This window comes from Ambystoma mexicanum, chromosome 8, assembly GCF_040938575.1.
Source record: "Ambystoma mexicanum isolate Mex_15411 chromosome 8, UKY_AmexF1_1, whole genome shotgun sequence".
Lineage (NCBI taxonomy): Eukaryota > Metazoa > Chordata > Amphibia > Caudata > Ambystomatidae > Ambystoma > Ambystoma mexicanum.
In genome coordinates this window covers 411,034,154-411,051,985 of record NC_090929.1, presented here as the reverse complement: position 1 = coordinate 411,051,985, position 17,832 = coordinate 411,034,154, and the positions used below count along the sequence as shown (strand labels likewise).

General features: G+C 46.0%; 1 protein-coding gene across 1 annotated transcript in view; it reads left to right on the top strand.

Annotated features, from left to right (window-relative positions):
* CLCN6 (chloride voltage-gated channel 6) overlaps positions 1 to 17,832 on the top strand; it is a 510,100-nt gene that overhangs the window by 349,006 nt on the left and 143,262 nt on the right. Inside the window, exon 15 of the mRNA XM_069609912.1 lies at positions 3,394 to 3,547. Coding sequence (XP_069466013.1) covers positions 3,394 to 3,547 — 154 coding nt within the window. The remainder of the gene's footprint in view (positions 1 to 3,393; positions 3,548 to 17,832) is intronic.

The following is a 17,832-nucleotide window of genomic DNA, read 5'->3' as shown; positions in this document are numbered from 1 at the left end:
AACACAGGATCTGCATCGCTGCAACCAGACAGAAGCCAGTTGGACCCTCTTCTTCAAACCAAAGTTACTGTTCTGACTTGGGGTACTTACCTCAGTGTCTGTAGCTTGCTCTTCTGAGTTGAGACTTGCAGTAGCTGCTTTGCTAGAGTTGATTTCAGCTCTAACCTCCACAAGTGTAACAGCTTGTGACCCTACAGTGATTTTTTTTTTCCTCAACAAACTCTCTAACTTTGTGCAAGACTTTTACTATCTAAGAAGTGCCTCAGCTCCATAGACTTTGCGTCAATTGACTTTAGCTGTCCTAGCCCCTGCAGACTCTTCTATTCCATTTGACTTTGGTACTTACTGTCCCTCATAGGTGATACACTGGTTTTTAACTAATATGACTGGAAATGTTTTTATATAGACTTCATTGGAAGATTTAAAGTGCTCACATGCTCTGAGAACCTGTTTAACCTTTTTCCTTCCTTTAACCTTTCCTTTCTACAAACCTCAGAATTTACAAAGTGTACTGGTGATATATAATTGCAATTACTGTCCTAGTTAGTGAAGTCACCTGAGGGTATAGGAAGTGTGTAAGAAGCATCTCTAAAGAGTATCTACTAGCTTTGTGTTCATTCTGTGAAAGTATTTAAAGTATATTTGATTGTGGCATACATTGCCCTTTTTAAAAAATGCTTATTTAAAAACGACAGTAAAATAATTATTTTAACTAAAAACCTTGAGTACAAGTTCATTTGGATACTTGTATTGATGGATTTCATTGCTACAGCTCACATTTACCCCTCTTGAGATAAGTCTGGCTGCTCAGTCACACTACCAACTTGTGCAGTACAGACCTTTACCAATAGGTGGGTTAACCAATACCAAGAGGACAAGTCTTGTGTACTCTCCCACAGGCTTACTACATCAATTCTTGCCTAACACAGGTTACAGTCCCTCTTTTACTTCCACAATTGCATACATCTTCTTGAGTCATATCTTCTTGAGTCTGGTTGATTCAACCTTCAGTCGTAGTTCCCTGCATATTTGCATTCTATGCATTCTTATATGGCTGGGGTCTTTATTTTCAAAATGCCTCCTTGGTTTGCACTCAGTCTCTTTAATGTCTCTGTTTCTGCAGCTTCACTGTTGGCAGTTTGTATTTTGTGTGGTCGCCGAAACACCCCGGGGTACCCACTTTGCTTGTGTCTGACTCACCGGCTCTCTCTGGCGTCTTCTATCCCTTTCGCGCTTCCGTGGCAAGGCTTTGCCACCTGCTTTCCACTCTGCGCTGCTTTCATGTAGTTCTGGTTTCTCTCGTGGCTTCGCTTCAGCACGCCTGTCTTGCTTCAGGTCCCGGTAGGTCAAACGCTGCTTTTTCGAGTAGCCGAACGCCCAGGAATCTTTCCTTGGCTCCTGGCGTCTCTGCGGCACGTCCTGCTCACACAGCCTTCCTCTGCTTCCCTGCTGGGGTTGCCCCTTGTATCTTCAACACCAGTTTGTGTTTCCCAATTCTACAAGACTCGCAGAGAGGTGCAACAACTTCTTCAAAACAGCTGCAGCCTCTGAGAGGACCATTTCTCTCACGCCAGCAAAGACCTTCAGACTTCTTCCCATAAACCTCAATGGGCTTCAGCCCAGTTGGGCAAAGACACAGACTTTCTGGGGTTTTCCCCTCAGTGAAGGGAGACTATAGTCTCCTCTGGGCTGTGACACTCTAATGCCCAGGGGTTCCCTTTCTTCCTAGAGGGGTAGACTGGCCTTCTAGACACCTCCCGTGCTTTCCAGCTTCCCACAGGTAGTTGGGATGTAAGGTTTCCCCCTTGCTTCTTTTGGTACAGCAGTATACAGCCCTTCCTTCTTCTGCAGCCAGGTCCTCCCACCTCTCTCACATTTCCCGAGTCTTTCCTCCTTTTTATATTCACTCTGGCCAATAGGATTTGGAGAAGGACTAGACTGCTGACAGCCGTTCTCATGGGGAGCGATCATCCTTACTCCTTGCCTCTTTCTCGTCTCAGTTGTTCGGAAAAGACTAGAATGTTGACAACAGTTCTTATAGGAATTGATCATCATTCAATACTGGGATCCTTTTCAGCCCTGGGGATATAACTATGGATATAGGGATATAACCGGCATCTTCGTTGTGCGACCTGGCTCTCTGTCCAGACGAGGACTTTCCTGAAGCTTAATTCCAACTATTTTGCTTTCTTGTTCCTGCCGACCCTGTCTGTGGTAACACCAACTGGACCTTGCCCTGAGTTGTCCTGGGGTCCTCCAGTATCAGTCATTACAGAGAGCTTCCTTCTACTTCAGTTAAGACCAGCCTGGTGGTGATCCACTTAATTACGTCACTGCCGGAGACCAGAGCCACCAGATCCAGCTGTCACCTGATGAATCCCCTCCACCTCCAGAACTAACAGTGAGAGCTATTGTCCCCAAGGGTTTGTTGTTTGACTTTGCCCAAGTTTAGACCTCAATATGGGATTTCTCGCAATAGTGGGAGTATGGGGGAGGCAGGATTGTGAGGGGGAATGAGGGACCACGAAATGTTGCAGTTTATGCCCTTTATTTTTGCTTTCAAGATTAAGTGTCTGTTTTCTGAAATTGAATCATGCGTGGGGTCTTTTAGTGTCTACGGAGGCACATAAGAGCAATGTATGTACCTTTATCTGCCCTATGCCTTTACAGGAACAGATGCTGAGGTCACAGAGCATAATAAGCAATGACTGCAGTTTAAAAAAAAAAAAGAATGAAACAGCGGCTTACCCCTCAGCTGTGAAGAAAAATCTTAAGCGATGGTACACACATGTCAATGCAGTGGATAACATATGTGGATATGGACTGTCTTTTAGATTAGGAGGTGGAGCCTGAGGTTGTGCAGTCCTACCCTGAAGCTTCTTAGCCCTTAACATTGATCTGGCATCTGCTTCTGTACTATCCCAAAGTAGTACTTCTGAATAATAGTGAAAGAGTTACTCTGGTGAGTAACTTTTACTTATTATGTAAACAGAGATGGCATGCCATAGAAGAAGTGCTGAATGCATACTATGTATGCTTCTTGTTTTGTTCTCTCAGTTTAAAATAATCAGACGTTATATAGTTCCATAGTTTACATTGTGTCACAATTCAATTTCAGTCTGCAGTTCTTTTGCCCTGACCAGCCAGGCGGCGAGAACGGCAGCAATACACATCAGAGCTGCACCATCCCAATTAGCTACCTCCTCTCTAACCCTCATAAGCATGCACTACATACCTCAGTGCTGTCACACTACCCTCTCTTCCCATCTCTTTACCCAGGTTATGCTGCTGAGACAGTTTACATCTGTCCTTTCACAAAGTCATGTTGTTGTCCACACGTATGTGTTTGCCAGCTCTAATCTAATAATGCACTGTGTGTCTCTTTTATTGCAGGTACTTTCAGTCCCATCACGCTGTCCTTATTCTTTGGATTATACTTCTTACTCTCCTGCTGGACGTATGGGATCTCTGTGCCCAGTGGCCTTTTTGTTCCATCTCTGCTTTGTGGGGCAGCATTTGGTCGACTAGTTGCCAATCTTCTGAAAAGGTAGACTCTTTTTGGTAGTGTTTGATGTATGAAGGCTTTCATCTGTGGCTGCCCCTTGTATTTGTGGTAGTCAAGTCTATCCTCTGAGAGTTCTCATCTAATCCTCTTCTCCGTTGCCTCCTATGGCTGGCTTTCCACTTTTATTAGGCTGGTGCGCGTTATCGATTTACTATTATTTGAACTTCTACTGAATGCTGCACTACCCCCTTCCTTTTACTGCTTTGGCTGTCTCTTTCCCTAGTGATCCCTAGTGATGCCAGTAATCTATACCTTCTTGTGATGTTGACTAGTCCCCTGCAATGACTATTTTATGCTCTGCAGCTGTTCTCTGCAAGCTTGCTCTTCTGTTCCCTTATCACATGTTACGGCTGACTCTGTCATCTTTTTACTTGCTCTGTTGTATCCTCTGGAGGTGTATGGTCTTCATTAAGTGTGTGAAAGCTGGCCCCATTGTCACCATTAGTCCCAGATGAATCCTGGCCCAAACCAATGATATTTAATCGTATCTATTGAGGACATGTTGCTTTGATCAGAAAAACAGGGTAACATACACTAGACTGGCAATACTGCAAGTAGGTGCCTCACAGAAGATTAATGATTGATGCTCAGTGAAAACAGAACCAGTTAATAATGGGAGTTTAACCCAACATGAACTAGGAATAAAAACCTGGCAGACCATATGGAAGTCATTTTTTTACAGGGAGGATGACATCTCATGTTCAGTGATGGTTAGGCCTGTGGTTTCAATTGCGCGTAGTATTATGTGAGAGGATGTTTGCCCTGCCCCGTTGAGTTATAGGAGATTGTGCTTCAAGGCAGATGCAAATGAGTGAATGTTGGTGGTGCAAGGTAGGCAAGGGACAAAAAGATTGTGGAGTGTATGAGGAGGCGAGTAGTAGGAGATGGCTGGAGTGTACTCGTCGTTGGGGCAAGTCCATTAATGGAATTAAAGACGAGTAGTACACATGTGTCAAGGGTTAGGTTGATGTGTCGAGGGTTAGGTTGTGCATGGAGAGGCAACCAGCATTAGAAATGGTGGAAGAGAAGCGGGGGAGATTGTAAAGTGTGTAGGTGGGAACGTTTCAAATTGGCACAAAGGGACAAGGGTGAAGATGAGATTTTGTGGATTGGTAGTTGTGATGGGGGTGGATCTTCCTGCTGTTACACAGGTTGATTCTAGCTGCTGTGGAGGTTATGACGTGTTTTAGCTAGTGTTACATTTCCCGAAATTTTGAAATCGGTTTCAATGGTTTTCCCTTTTTTGTTGCGAGAAACAAACATTTTGGAAAAATGGCAACATATACAATACTCATTTTCTCAGCACCCTTTGCAGATGAAAGTTTACTTTGCTGCTTTAACGTAACGTAATATGTATGATGTATAACTTGGTTTGCTCATAAGTGATTGGCATATTTATTAAATGGAGAGAGAAAAAGTGTTATTTAGTAGGCTGCTTGCATTCATATATCTATATATACATACACCTACAGTAAATGAAATGTGGATCATTCCTGAGCAACCCAAGAGAAAACGCTTGAGATTTCAGCTTATTCTGCTGGTTAAAAATGTGCAAATGAAACAGTGTCGCGCTCATTCAGCCATCCTTGCATAGATTAACTAAACTGTCAGAAAGCAGTACAACAATACAGGGATTGAATCTTCGTTCCCTCTCTTGTAAAAATAACAGCAGCACCTGGAAGAAGGAATGATGTACTATGGGTGTTAGGAAAGATTTCCTTTTTGAAACTTTCCCTCTGTACATTTCTATGGGACCCCATTCTTTTTGCTTTGCTTTTTTAACCCTCCCTGACTTTTTGGAGGTCAGTAAAGCCTTCTCCTTTACTTACATTGTCTGTTTTGCTCGTCCTTATGGAAAAGCTGACCAGTCCCTAAGACTGCCAGTACTAAGAGACTATGGAAAAGTGGAGGAATTACTGAACAGTAATTCCACCAGTGAAATTACTGAGTGGTAATGCCGCCGGTGGAATTAACGATGAGTGGAAATTGCATCATTCACAAACTGGAAGCTCAGCGGCAGCCATCTTTAAAAAACACAATCCATCTTCAACCCATCGTTTCCCTTTGCCATCCAGCTATCAAACGTTGTTGAATCATGCCAGGAGACAAGGACAAGACAACAGTGCCAGAAATTAGGGTCCGCAAGCCCAAATTCAGTGAGGCAGAGCTGCTGGTATTAGTAGATAAGGTGGTGTACAATGCAGATGATCTGCTTGCTGCAAATCTGTCCAAAACCTCTGTCCACTGCAACAGCACCCTTTAGGTCTAGGTAGTGACCGCGAAACATGGAAGACTGCATGAAGAAGTGGAATAACATGAAGGCCTGTGTCCACAGTCCCCTCGCCTCATCACTCTGAGACTGCTGTGACTGGAGGAGGCGCAGTGGAGCCACTGCATCTTACCCCTTGGGGGGAGAGAGTGGCAAGCATCCTTCACATGGAAGGGATGGAGAGGATCGGAGCAGAAGAGTGAGCAGGAAGCCAACCAGAGCCAGGTGAGTACAAAAGCACACCATAGGGCCAGGGAATTGGGAAGGCGGTGCATGTGTCCCAGCCAGCATTAGGCTAACACACAGGTGACAATGTTGATGTTAAGTCCCTTCATGGCTCACCAGTGGCAACGCCACAGGAATACGTAGGACGACCCATTCCATGTGTTCACCTGGAAATAAATGTGATGACTGTAGACATCAACAGACTAGTCACCTCATACACCCTTGACGGCCCTTAATGCACAATGCCACAACCAGCAACCCAGAAGTACCCCTGGTCATGCCCTGTGCACCATGTCAGATTATTGTTTTTTCTCAAGTTGTTCTGAAAACAGTTGCTAGAGTTTACATAGGTGAGCATGGACAACTTTGTATTCTTCCATTTGTTTTTACCAGGCCCCCTCACATGAGCCAACACATGCGCCATACAGCATCAAAAAAGGTATCCACCCCATGAGTCATAGTACTATCACAAGTATGGCAGGACACATGGGGCTGGAGAGCGCCTTCTACAAAATGTAGCCCTAGGTCTGTAACCACCAGCGCTAACAACCCAAGGGACACCCCCTAACCGTCACATCATGACAATGACACACATGCACCCTGTATCTGTCATAGACCAGCTAAGTAATGTTGAAGGTGCATAGGTAACCCACCCCCCAGTGCACTGTGCACAGGACAAGCATGAGATCCACATACGTAGATGGACACAGGACCCTGACCATACCTTGTGTTCTTTGCATGTACATGCCACAGTGTATACATGACTATGGAATCTGTCTTTCTTCTCATTAGAGGCACACAAGTTGCAGTGATGTAGCGCCTCCACATGCCGTGCCCATCAACGCAGCAGTAGCCCCCGCAATTACAAGCACCTCTTCTGCCACCCATGTATTCCAGACATCTGGCAGTCTCTGCAAGACACCAGCTAAAAAAGCTAGATCAAAGGTGTATCCCGAAGCAGTTGCCACCTCTACTGGCATTGTCACCGGCCTAGTAACCTCTGCACCAGCCACTGCCACCAAGCTGCCTGGCCCCACATCTGTTGCTGCACCCATCATCGCCTCAGCTGCAAATCGGGCAATTCTCTTGCCGGTTGTACCATCCCTCACCTTAAATGCCAGCAGTTTACCTGGCCATGTCAAGCAGGGCACCCTTTATCGGTCTCCAGCATCGGCTCTTTGTCACCAGACACGGGTGGGGCTGGAGTTGGCCTGCCCTCTGTCGTGCCACATTCGCCAGGCCTTGGTTCTCTTGTGATTAGTACTCCCCAATCCCATGTTGCTGTTAAGCTGCAGTCCCTCAGACAGCCTGATGATGCTGATGATGCTTCAGATGGTGGGCATGCAGCAGTGTTTGAGAGTGATGGCTCACACAGCACCTCAGCTGTTCGCCCACCTGCTGCCCTGCCCAGTGATGCCTTATCTTCCATCTGGGAGAGGCTCACAAGACCGGAGCAGCGGCAGGAGAGGATGGAAGGGCTCAACAGCGCTCAACATGCCGCATACCCAGGGAATGCAGGATGTTGTGCAAGGGGCCACAAGTAGAATAGCCAAGGAAATGGAACGTCAGCGGTGACACCTATCTTAGGCTAACCTGGTAAATACTATGGTGGGCCAGAGGAGGTTGGAGCTTACTGAGGCACTCATCTAGCTAGGATAATATGTAGAGGGCACTTCTCACAATGCAATACATGTGTGGTCTAGAGTCACTCAGCACTGCCTCCGTTTCCCCCCAGAAAGGTTAAAAGCTGGGTTTCCCTGTAGGAGGTTGTTGTCCACCACCACTCACACACCAAAGGCGCCTTTTGGCCAAGAGAAACGCCATAACAAATTGCCTGATTCCAAGAGGACATTGGGGACAGAGGGAGGGCATGGGCGTTGGGGTTTGAGAGTGGTGGGAGGACATGGGTGTTTGGGATTGAGGTAGGGGGAAGACAAGGGTGCTGGGGATTGAGGTAGGTGGTAGGTCATGGGTCTTTGGGATTGAAGGTGGTGGGCGGACATGGTTATTTGGGATTGAGGGAGGTGGTAGGACATGGGTTTCACAGACTTAGGGCCTCATCACGAGTCTGGCGGTAACCCTTAAATGCGGCGGTAGCGCTATTACTGCCGAATTTAAGGGTCTGCCAGATCATGGCTTTGGTGGATTTCCCCCCAGCTTTGAGCTGGGGGAAATCCGCTGCCAAATTGCCGATTTTTGGCGCGATTACCGCCGGCGGGAAATCCGCCGGCGGTAATAGCGCGAATGTTCCCCATTGGGCCCAATGGGGAATGAGGAATTCCCGAATGGGCCCAATGGGGAATGGGCAATAACCCTTCCGCCAAACCTGTGATCCGGCGCTAATGGCGCCGGGGGGTTTGGCGGTAGGGCTATTAGCGCCCTCTTGCATCACAACTAAAGATCCGGTAGTCTTTTGGGTCGTGTCATAGATTTTACTACAGTGATTTATCTATTTATATTGTGTGTGATATTTTATGTCAAAATAAATTGTCTATCAATTCTTGACGCTGCTTGCACCCATCCCTTCCTTGTGCACGGCCATCCTGTGCTGGTCTGCCAGCCCATATCTCATTACCCTCCTCCTCTGAGTCTGCCTATGCCACGTCCTCCTCAGCAGGCAATGGTACATTCCTCCTGATGCACATATTATGCAACATTACACACACAAGGACTATCTTCCTAGTCTTGTCTGGACTGTACATAAGTGCTCCTGCAGTATGGTGTAAGCACTGGAATCTTCCTTTCAAGATTTCAAATGTCCGTTCTATACATACCCTGGTCCTTGTGTGCCTTGTTGTAGGCAATTTAATGTGGCGTCCCAAGCTTCCTTATTGTAGCCATGATCCATGGTAGTTGTGGGTACCCAGAGTGACCTGCAAGTGGAATGAAAACTTGTTTCTTGCAAATAGGTAATGGTCAAACTTGTCTGCCCTGACTAAGTGGTGCATGCTTTTCACTTCCATGCAGTTATTTGAGTACACTCTAGTGCCATTGGGGTGTGTTTCCCTTGCATTTGACAATGCACAATGCCTTTTGCCCATCTTGCTCAGCAGCATATGTATGTATCCTCATAGTCTGGATTACCCAATCGTCCCTGCACATCCCAGTGGTTACTTTGCACGTTGCGGCCTGTGCCGCCTTTTTCTCGGCCAGTGTGGTGTATTTGATATGTGCCTGTGGCAGTGTGTGATGTTTTGTATGTCTTCGGACTATTGTGTGCTACTGGGTATGGTGGGGTGCTTTCTTTTCTGCTTCCATGGGTGGCCACCTGTGTTCATCATAATATCTTAGGGGTGGGGTAGGGGGCGCTATACCACAAAAATACTTTTGTTATGGTGTCTGATGCATTCTTGGACTTGTGGTCTCTTCACCCGACTGCTTTAGTGTGGAGGGGGCATGGCATCGGGTGTTTGCGATGACATTTGAATCATGCCCCAGGATATTTTGTGCTACATATGGATGGTGGATCTGTGTCCCTCCCCCCTTCATTTTTGCTTTCCCCTTTGTGGATACATACCTAGGATCCAAGTTTGCTGTCATCTGTGGGTCTCCTTGTATGCAGGCAGGGCGTCATGACTTGAACTTGGGAAACGGGCACAGCAGTGGGTCACAGTGAGGTCTGCGTCGCATCTACATTGCACATTCGGGGAATGGTACGGTTTCCTGTTTCGAAACACATGCTCGGATACCTGGGGGTGCCACCAATGAGACATGTGTGCAGTCCAGGGCTGCTATTACATTGGGGAAGTGGGCAGTGGCATAACATCTGGCCTAAGTGACATGCACCTCTGCAGGGGTGCTGGGCAGAGAGATGTGCTGGTGTACATATTTCAGCAGTACATCCAGCACTTGTGAAAGTGGTGGTTGTGACATGCCAGGCAGCATGCCGACAGTGTGCTGATATATGCCTGTGGCACGGAAGTGCAGGAATGATACCAGCTTCAGCAGCGGTGGTAAGGCTGTTCTTATATTGCTGGTATTCTTAATGGCATGCTGGATAAGGACCTCAGACCTCCTTCACTCCCAATCTTCCCAACCCTGCCAAATCTTTCAAACATTGACTCGCCTTCTCTCTCCTTCCCCGGATCACTCTGTGACCTCTCCTCTAACACCCTCTGACTTCGCTAACTTCTTCTCTTCTAAGGTACTTAACTTAGGCCAAAACATTTTGCCTTCCCCCTCCTACTCTCCCCCCTTCTCCATTTCCCACTACCCCATCCACCACCATGTCTAACTTCACTCCAGTCTCTCACTCCGAAGTTTCCCTCCTGTCTAAAACTCACCCTACAGCTGCTCCCTCTGACCCTCTTCCCACCTCTCTTATTCCCATAGCTTACCCTCTCCTTATTCCTTATCTTACCTCCTTTTTCAACAGTTGTCTCTCTACCGCAACCTTTCCATCTGCCTTCAAGCACGCAACCATCGTCCCAATTCTGAAAAAAAACATCTGCTAACCCCCTTTTGGCTTCCAACATTTGCCCTATCTCTCTCTTACACTTCCTATCTAAACCCCTCGAACACCTTGTCTACTCGCAACTCTCAGCTTTCATCTCCAACCTCTCTCTCCACCGTTCCACTCTACTGAAACTGCTCTCACCTCTGTTCTTAGCACCCTCCTCACCACACACTACTCTAAACACTCTTCTGTTCTCATTATTCTTGACCTCTCAGCCACCTTCGACGCTGTTGATCACCCCCTACTTCTTAAAACCCTTTCCTCCTTTGGCCTCAAAGGCTCTGTCCTCAATTGGCTCTCCTCCTACCTATCCAATTGCACTTTTGCTGTCTCCTGAGGTGGCTGCACCTCTCCTACCCATTCCCTTGATTTCGGCATCCCCAAGGCTCTGTACTTGGCCCTTTTCTCTTCTCACTATATACATCCCTCTTAGCTCCAATCATCTCATCCTTTGGTGTTTCTCCCCGCTTCTACGCCAGTGACACCCAACTCTTCATCTCCTTCTCTTCCTTCACTCCCGACATCCACTCACTGCTATTAAATCCTGGATGTCCTCCCACTTTCTTACCCTGAACTCTGACAAAACCAAAGTTGTATTTCTTCCTGCCAACACCCTCTCTCCCCACATCACTGCATTCTTTTTCCCCCCTGCCAGCTCCCCATCTCCCCCTTTGACCGCAACCTCAGCATCCACTTTGACTCTCACCTCTCCTTTACTCGCCATATCTCTCATACCTCCCGTGCTTGTCGCTTCCATCTTTATAACATTCGCAAAATCTGCTCCCTCATTACCTTTCACGCCACTAAACTCTTAATATATTCCTTAATCTTCTTTCAACTCTTCTACTGCTCAGGTCTCCTCTTTGGCCTCCCTGCCTCACACCTAGCCCCCCTTAAATATTTCTACCCCATCCGTTCCCTCTGTCTTCTCTCTCCTCACGATTCTATTTCTTCCTCACTCTCCTCACTCGGCTGGCTCTCATTTCACTGTCAACTTAAATTCAACTTCCTCTGTCTCGTCTTCAAATCTCTCTATAGTCTTGCCCCAACTTACCTCTCCTCCCTCCTCTCATTCTACTCTCCATCCCGCTCACTCCGTTCTGCTGATCACTTCCTACTCACTGTTCCACCCCCACCCTGTGCACCATCCCGCTTCCGTTCCTTCCAGCTTCTTGCTCCACTCCACTGGAACAGTATCCCTCTTTCTATCCGCTCCATCACCTCATATTCATCTTTCAGCACCTCCTTTTAAAGTCCTACCTACTCCCATCTTCTACCTGACAGCTCTCTACTGTTTCCAGTCTACTGCTCTACCCTACCTATGTCCGTTCTTAAGATCTTGGCAAATATTTTGTATAATGTTCTGAGTTATTTGATTCTTGTTCTGTTTTAACTTGCTTCTTATGTATTTTCTGTTGTCTCATGTAAATCGCTTTGGCTTAAAGCGCTATATAAAATCCAATAAATACAAATACAAATAAGGGTGAGGAGGTCGACAATGGTTTAACGGTTGAGGAGATTGTGTTATCAACTGTGCATCTGTCCTTGTCCAGGGCGATGATCTGGCTCTGGGTAAAGGAACCCTCCTTCCCATGCAAACTGCCATGGGCTGCATGGTGCTTGGCAGTGAGTTTGGGGAAGGTGTGTCCCTTACACCTGTTTGAGTCAGTTGGGTGTACTTGTGGCTTTGGTGAGGTAACTGCACTGGTTTATAGTGATGTCATGGAATGCCTTAGCATCTAAAACTCATTTCAACTAAAATAAAACCTTTACCTTTGGAAAAAATGCATTAGGTGCTTTTTTTCAATGCTTTTGTCATTCAGTGCTTTATATATGATGCATTGACTGGATACCAACTGCGCCTATTTTTTTGGAATTCCTGCCACTTTTTCCACATACTGCCATACTTTCAATGAGGCCCAATGTCTCCTATGAATTCTTGTGTTACAAATACACACATCACCTTTCAGTGAAGTGCAGTTAAGATACTTAGGGCCTCATTGCGACCCCGGCGCTAAACCATGGTGCTATTAGCACCATGGTCCATGCCGGGGTCCGCCATGGTGAATGGCGGAATTACTGCCCCATTCCAAGATTGGCGGGACGGTAATTCCCCATTCACCATGGCCCCTTCCCCATTCCCATTTTTGGCCCATAGTGCTCAATGGGAATGGGGAAGGCGTTAATTATGGCACCATAAATTACGGTGCCGTAATTAGCTCCTTGGTCCCTTTGCGGGTTGGTTTTTTAACGCCTGCTAAAAGCAGGTGTTAAAGTGCAACCCGCAAAGGGACCTCGTAATCAGGCGTTAAGGTTTTAACGGCGCCGACACCTTTTACGGCGCCGTTAACCCCTTAGCGCATGGGTTGTAATGAGGCCCTTAGTATCTTTCTATCTTTTTACTAATAGAAAAGCCTGTGTACACAGGCTAATGTGCCTAAAGGAAGACATTTTCACAGTGTAAATATATTATGTGGTGTATTTAACGTAATTGCTCCTTTTACGTGGAGTAGTAACCTCAAACAAAATCTCACAGCATCCGTTGAAAGTTCAACATAGTACATACAGCCAATTGTTGTATCTGCTCCTCGTTGTCTTGTATTCCACTTACCGGTTTTCGACTCAAATATATGTTGATGGGATGTCAGAGTAATACAATTCACGTGCAGCATGATTCGAAGTAGACATGAGATTAAAAAACGTACATGAAGAGTATTATTGATATAATAATACATACCAAGAAATATTACAATTAATTACATAATGCATTAGTACATTAAAATAAAGTAATTAATTTTGTTAGAGAAATAGTGCTTGATGAAGTTGTGTTTATATGTTTTTTAAATGTATATATTTTCTTGTATGTTATCGTTATTGAAATACACATTTTGTTCGCCTGGCGGATGAACTTGAAGTCTTATGTATGCTTAAGGCAACAGCTCCCTCTAGCCATGATAACAAGCAAAGTGGGCAGGACGGCTTTGGACAAACCTATAACTGGCCTTTTATTATATAGTATATGTTTGGTGGATCAGAAATGGGACTTGTGGTTGAAACCATTTGGAGTTTTTTTATTAAACAGAAAGAGGAAAATCCCTCACCTTGCCATATCTATGAACTTCAACTAAAAGGTGCTCATCAGGATGTCTGCTACACCTGAATTCTGTCCTTGGTCTAAACCAACTCTAGCTGACACTACCGCTTTATCAGAAAACAAACCAAGTGTCGATAACTGCTACTGCTATTCTGGTTTGGGATTCCAACTGCTGGCTGCGAGACCCCTCCACCAAATGTCTCTGGAAACACCCCTCTTGGCTTATCAGTCTTTTGTTTCGCCTTTTCAGATTCGATAACAAAAATGTCTCTATAAAAAAAATTAAAAAAAGGGAAAGTCGGGTCACAGTTTGAGTATTTCAAAAATAAAATGTTCCTTATTATTCCAACAAAAAGGGGCCAAGTCCTATGCCCCTGCACACAAAACATACAAATTCTTCAAGTTTCCTTTTTGTTTGGCTTCTTGGATCATATCAGGTTATGGCCAAAAAAACAAAAGATGAAATATTCCTTTTAGAGTTTCTTTTTAGATGTGGGTCTACCCTCCAATGTTCAAGCGAGTCACCCAATTCTTGCGATTAAAAAAAAAAAGAAAAAAGAACAAAGGCGACAACCTCTTATGTTGCTCCTAGCCAGTTCGACTCCCTGTAAGTAGGGACATCTAGTGGTCTTATGTGGACCTATCGTTCTGGAGTTATTAGTCTTAGTAAAGTTCTTTAGGCACTGCAAGTGATGTGGTCTGTTTAGACTTTTAAATGATTGATCCTGTGTTTCTTTTGGGAAAACTACCTTTCTCATATGCTTCTTTCTCAAGTCTGTTTCTCTTGCTGTCCCCCTTGATCCAGCGTTCCCTTCCTGGGTTTGATATTTGTCTTAACTGCTTTTCTGTGGGTTTATCCTTTCGTTGAGGGCCCCGCCTTTCCTCCCCTCTCTTCACAGGGTTGTCTTTCTTTTTCGTCTTTTCACTATCCTGTTCCCCGGCATAATTCTCTGAGTCACCCCTTCTTGGTGAGTTGCTTATGTCTCCGCTTCTATTACCTCCTGCTTCTCTATCAGTTTTCTTTCTCTTTGACCAGTGCTTGATTCCACTCTTCATTCAGGCTGCGAGGCCTGTAAGCTCCTTGAGCTATTTGGGCATCCTCTTTCTGCTGCGGAGCACTGCAGAGCCAAACCACCCTCCTTCCTCTCCTGGACATGCAATGCATACCGGTTTCTCTATAGACTTTTTCCCGGGGGAGGCAGTTGGACCGTAGGCGGCGGAAATTCTCTTTGCTGGTTGCCAGTTCCTCTCTCGCTGTCCTGGACGCCCGCTATTTGCAACGTGAATTTCGCCAGCAGAACCTCTCTCTGCTGGTCACTAGTTCCTCTTTCACTTTCCTGGACGTCTGTTCCTCGGAACGCCAGTTTCTCGTGTCGGTCTCGTCAGGCATCTAGCCGGTTGAGACAGTCCGGCTTGATATGATATGATATAACATAACGTGCCTATACACAAGTGCTTCAAGTTTTCAATCCTTCATCGCTCCTGGGCTTGGCAACGTTACGTGGGCTCCCCGCCCACCACATACCGGTCGTGGTACTGCCTCTAGGTAGCGATGAGTGCGCACTGAAGCAGCTTTTCCTGCTCTGCGCACGTGATCTCCAGCTGGTGTGCTGCGTTGCAGCTCCTCCTCTTCCTCCCTGTTCCCAATTACGGGTCTTCTCTCTTATAGGTTATTTGCTGTAACGAGAAACATATTATTTGTCCTGAGGTAGGGGTTGGTTGGAGGGGGTCAGCAGCACATTTAAACATAGATACAGATTTCATAGTTTTATCATTAACATCTACTCGAATATAGGCAGAAAACATTTTGGTAGGTATTGGGTTGGAGGGAAATATAACAGACTTGTCCCACTGGGAGTCCTTGTCGCCTAAGGAGTCACTCCCAGTGAGATCCAGCTTGCCCAAATGCCTAGGGAGGGTCTTGCGTAGCGGGCTCACCTCCCTAGTCTCACAGGTGGCGGCTCCCCCTTTGGGGAGAAGGAACAAATACTCTGGATTCGCCACAAATGGCTTTTTGATTGTTTGACAATGTGGCTAAAACAGGCTGATGGCAGGATTGAGTGGAGTACTTACCTTACATATTTAACTTTGAAAACTTTCTAAAGCACCACCACAGCCCACTGCATCATTTATCAATGACCTTACCCAACGAAGCTATACTTTGGAACTTGTATAGCTTATATACAAGGCACATACCATCCTAGGATTGGACTTACTAAGATTGAGGCAAGCTGTTCTTGTGTTGTTTTTGTCTATTTTTCCTTGCATCTGACTACTCACCTATATTGCGCTGGTAATACATTCATATGCAATTCTTTTCTCCAAATGAATAATGTGTATATTTGTTAAATGGTTTTGTGTGACAATACAGGGCTTGAAATTAGGATTGGATAAGCAGGAGCTAAAAGCAGCTCCTGTGTATCCACCATCAACCTGTGACCGGAAGCTATCACTGGGGAACAAGGCGCTAGTACATAGCATTCTGCAAATCACTTCTGCATATGGTGGAAACATATCATTGTGTCCATTGTTTATGACCACTTATGCTTTAAATGTCATATACATGTGTCCTAATGTTTAAAGATTGTCCCAAATGCACAGTATACATTCACATAGGTTTGCGTGTTTGGCATCAGTTGGCCTGGGGAGCCAAAAGTAGCTCCTGGTAGCTGTTGGTGTAAAGCTAACCAGGCTCTTCTACTCTACAAGAAGGAGCTAAATAGCTCCCAGCTCTCCTCAGTTTTGAACCCTGAAATACTTACCTGTGATTTGTATATAGTTGGTGTGTAATTGAAGGCCTAATAAATAACTGTATTTGTATTCACATACTCTCTAACTTGAATTATTGGTGTTTCTGTGTGTTCACTCATTGTAGTCCTAGACCACTTCACACTTTTCCTAAGATTAAGCCTTGACTGCTCAGCTATCTTACCTTGATTGGGTTTTGACTAACTTCTCAGTGCCTTCCCTGTTTACCATAAATAGGGTGGCCTCTCAAAATCCTCCCACCAGGGCCTATTTTTGGAAATCCATGTGAACAATGGGGTACATGAATTGTAATAATTGGGTACTGCATTCTCACACGAAAATCTGTTTCTAATGGATTCCTTCCTTGGATTCCTCATCTATGATATCCTTTCTACAGCACAGCTGTACTCTGTAAATCTTTCTGCCGTCAGGGGCGCAGCACAGCTCCACCCGGCACCTCTTTGCACCCCACATGGGACATGTCGGGGCAAGTATATATTGAGGCACCGTGCCCCGTGACCTCAGTACCTTTTTTCCGCTCACTCTGTTCGCTTCAGGAACACACTATCTTACTTTTTCGAATTTGGCTTCATGCCCTACCCAGCGAAGGCCTCGGAGTTCAAACTGTGCACAGACTGTGGCTGTCAGATGTCTGTTTTGGATCTGCACTGGATTTGTTTATACTGCTTTGGTGTGGAGCAGTGGATCGTGTCAGTCCATGTACCCGAAAACTCCCTCCGGGAATGGGCAGAAAAACAAAGGTTGATGTTACATGGTTTCGTTCGAGGTCATGCAGCGTGTCCTACCCAGGAAAGTTCCCTTCGGCGTAAGGCAAAGTAAAAGAAATAGTACCGCAAGAGATCCCGCTCTGAGTGGATCCTCTCAGTGGCATTCTTTATCCTCTTCCAATAAGACAAGCAAATGATCCAGAGATTCTCCAGAGCTGGATAGGGTACCTTTTCCAACCCAATCCTCCATCCCGGAGGCATTGGAACGATTTCGCGAAAAGATGCTCAACATCTTTGCCAAGACTGACTGCTTTGGCCTCGGTGCCTTCCACTCTAGCAAAGGCTCTGTTGGCTTCGGCGCCGACAGGCCCCACCATTTCTTCTGTGTCTGGCAGGGTACCCTCTGTGCACCACTCCAACACGCCTGCATGCTCTGACCTGGCCAAGAAAAGGGAAGATCCCGGACGTTGGTGGTGCCGGTCGGCCCTGTGAGCACTGAAGAACCTTGGGAATATGCTCCTCCTCCTTTCAAACCCTGCATGTCTAAGATATGTGACATCTACGACGAGGAGTGGGGCAAGGTACGCTTCAGGTTTGATCCTTGGTTCTCCAGGGAAGAGAGGGACTTTCTGGAGGTGTTCTGTGATGAGGGGGAGGATGTACAAGGGCTGGCCTCAGACTTCCAAGAAGCCAGTGCTCTAGGCACCTCATCTGAGCTGGATATTCTTCCAGCACATACCCCCGGTA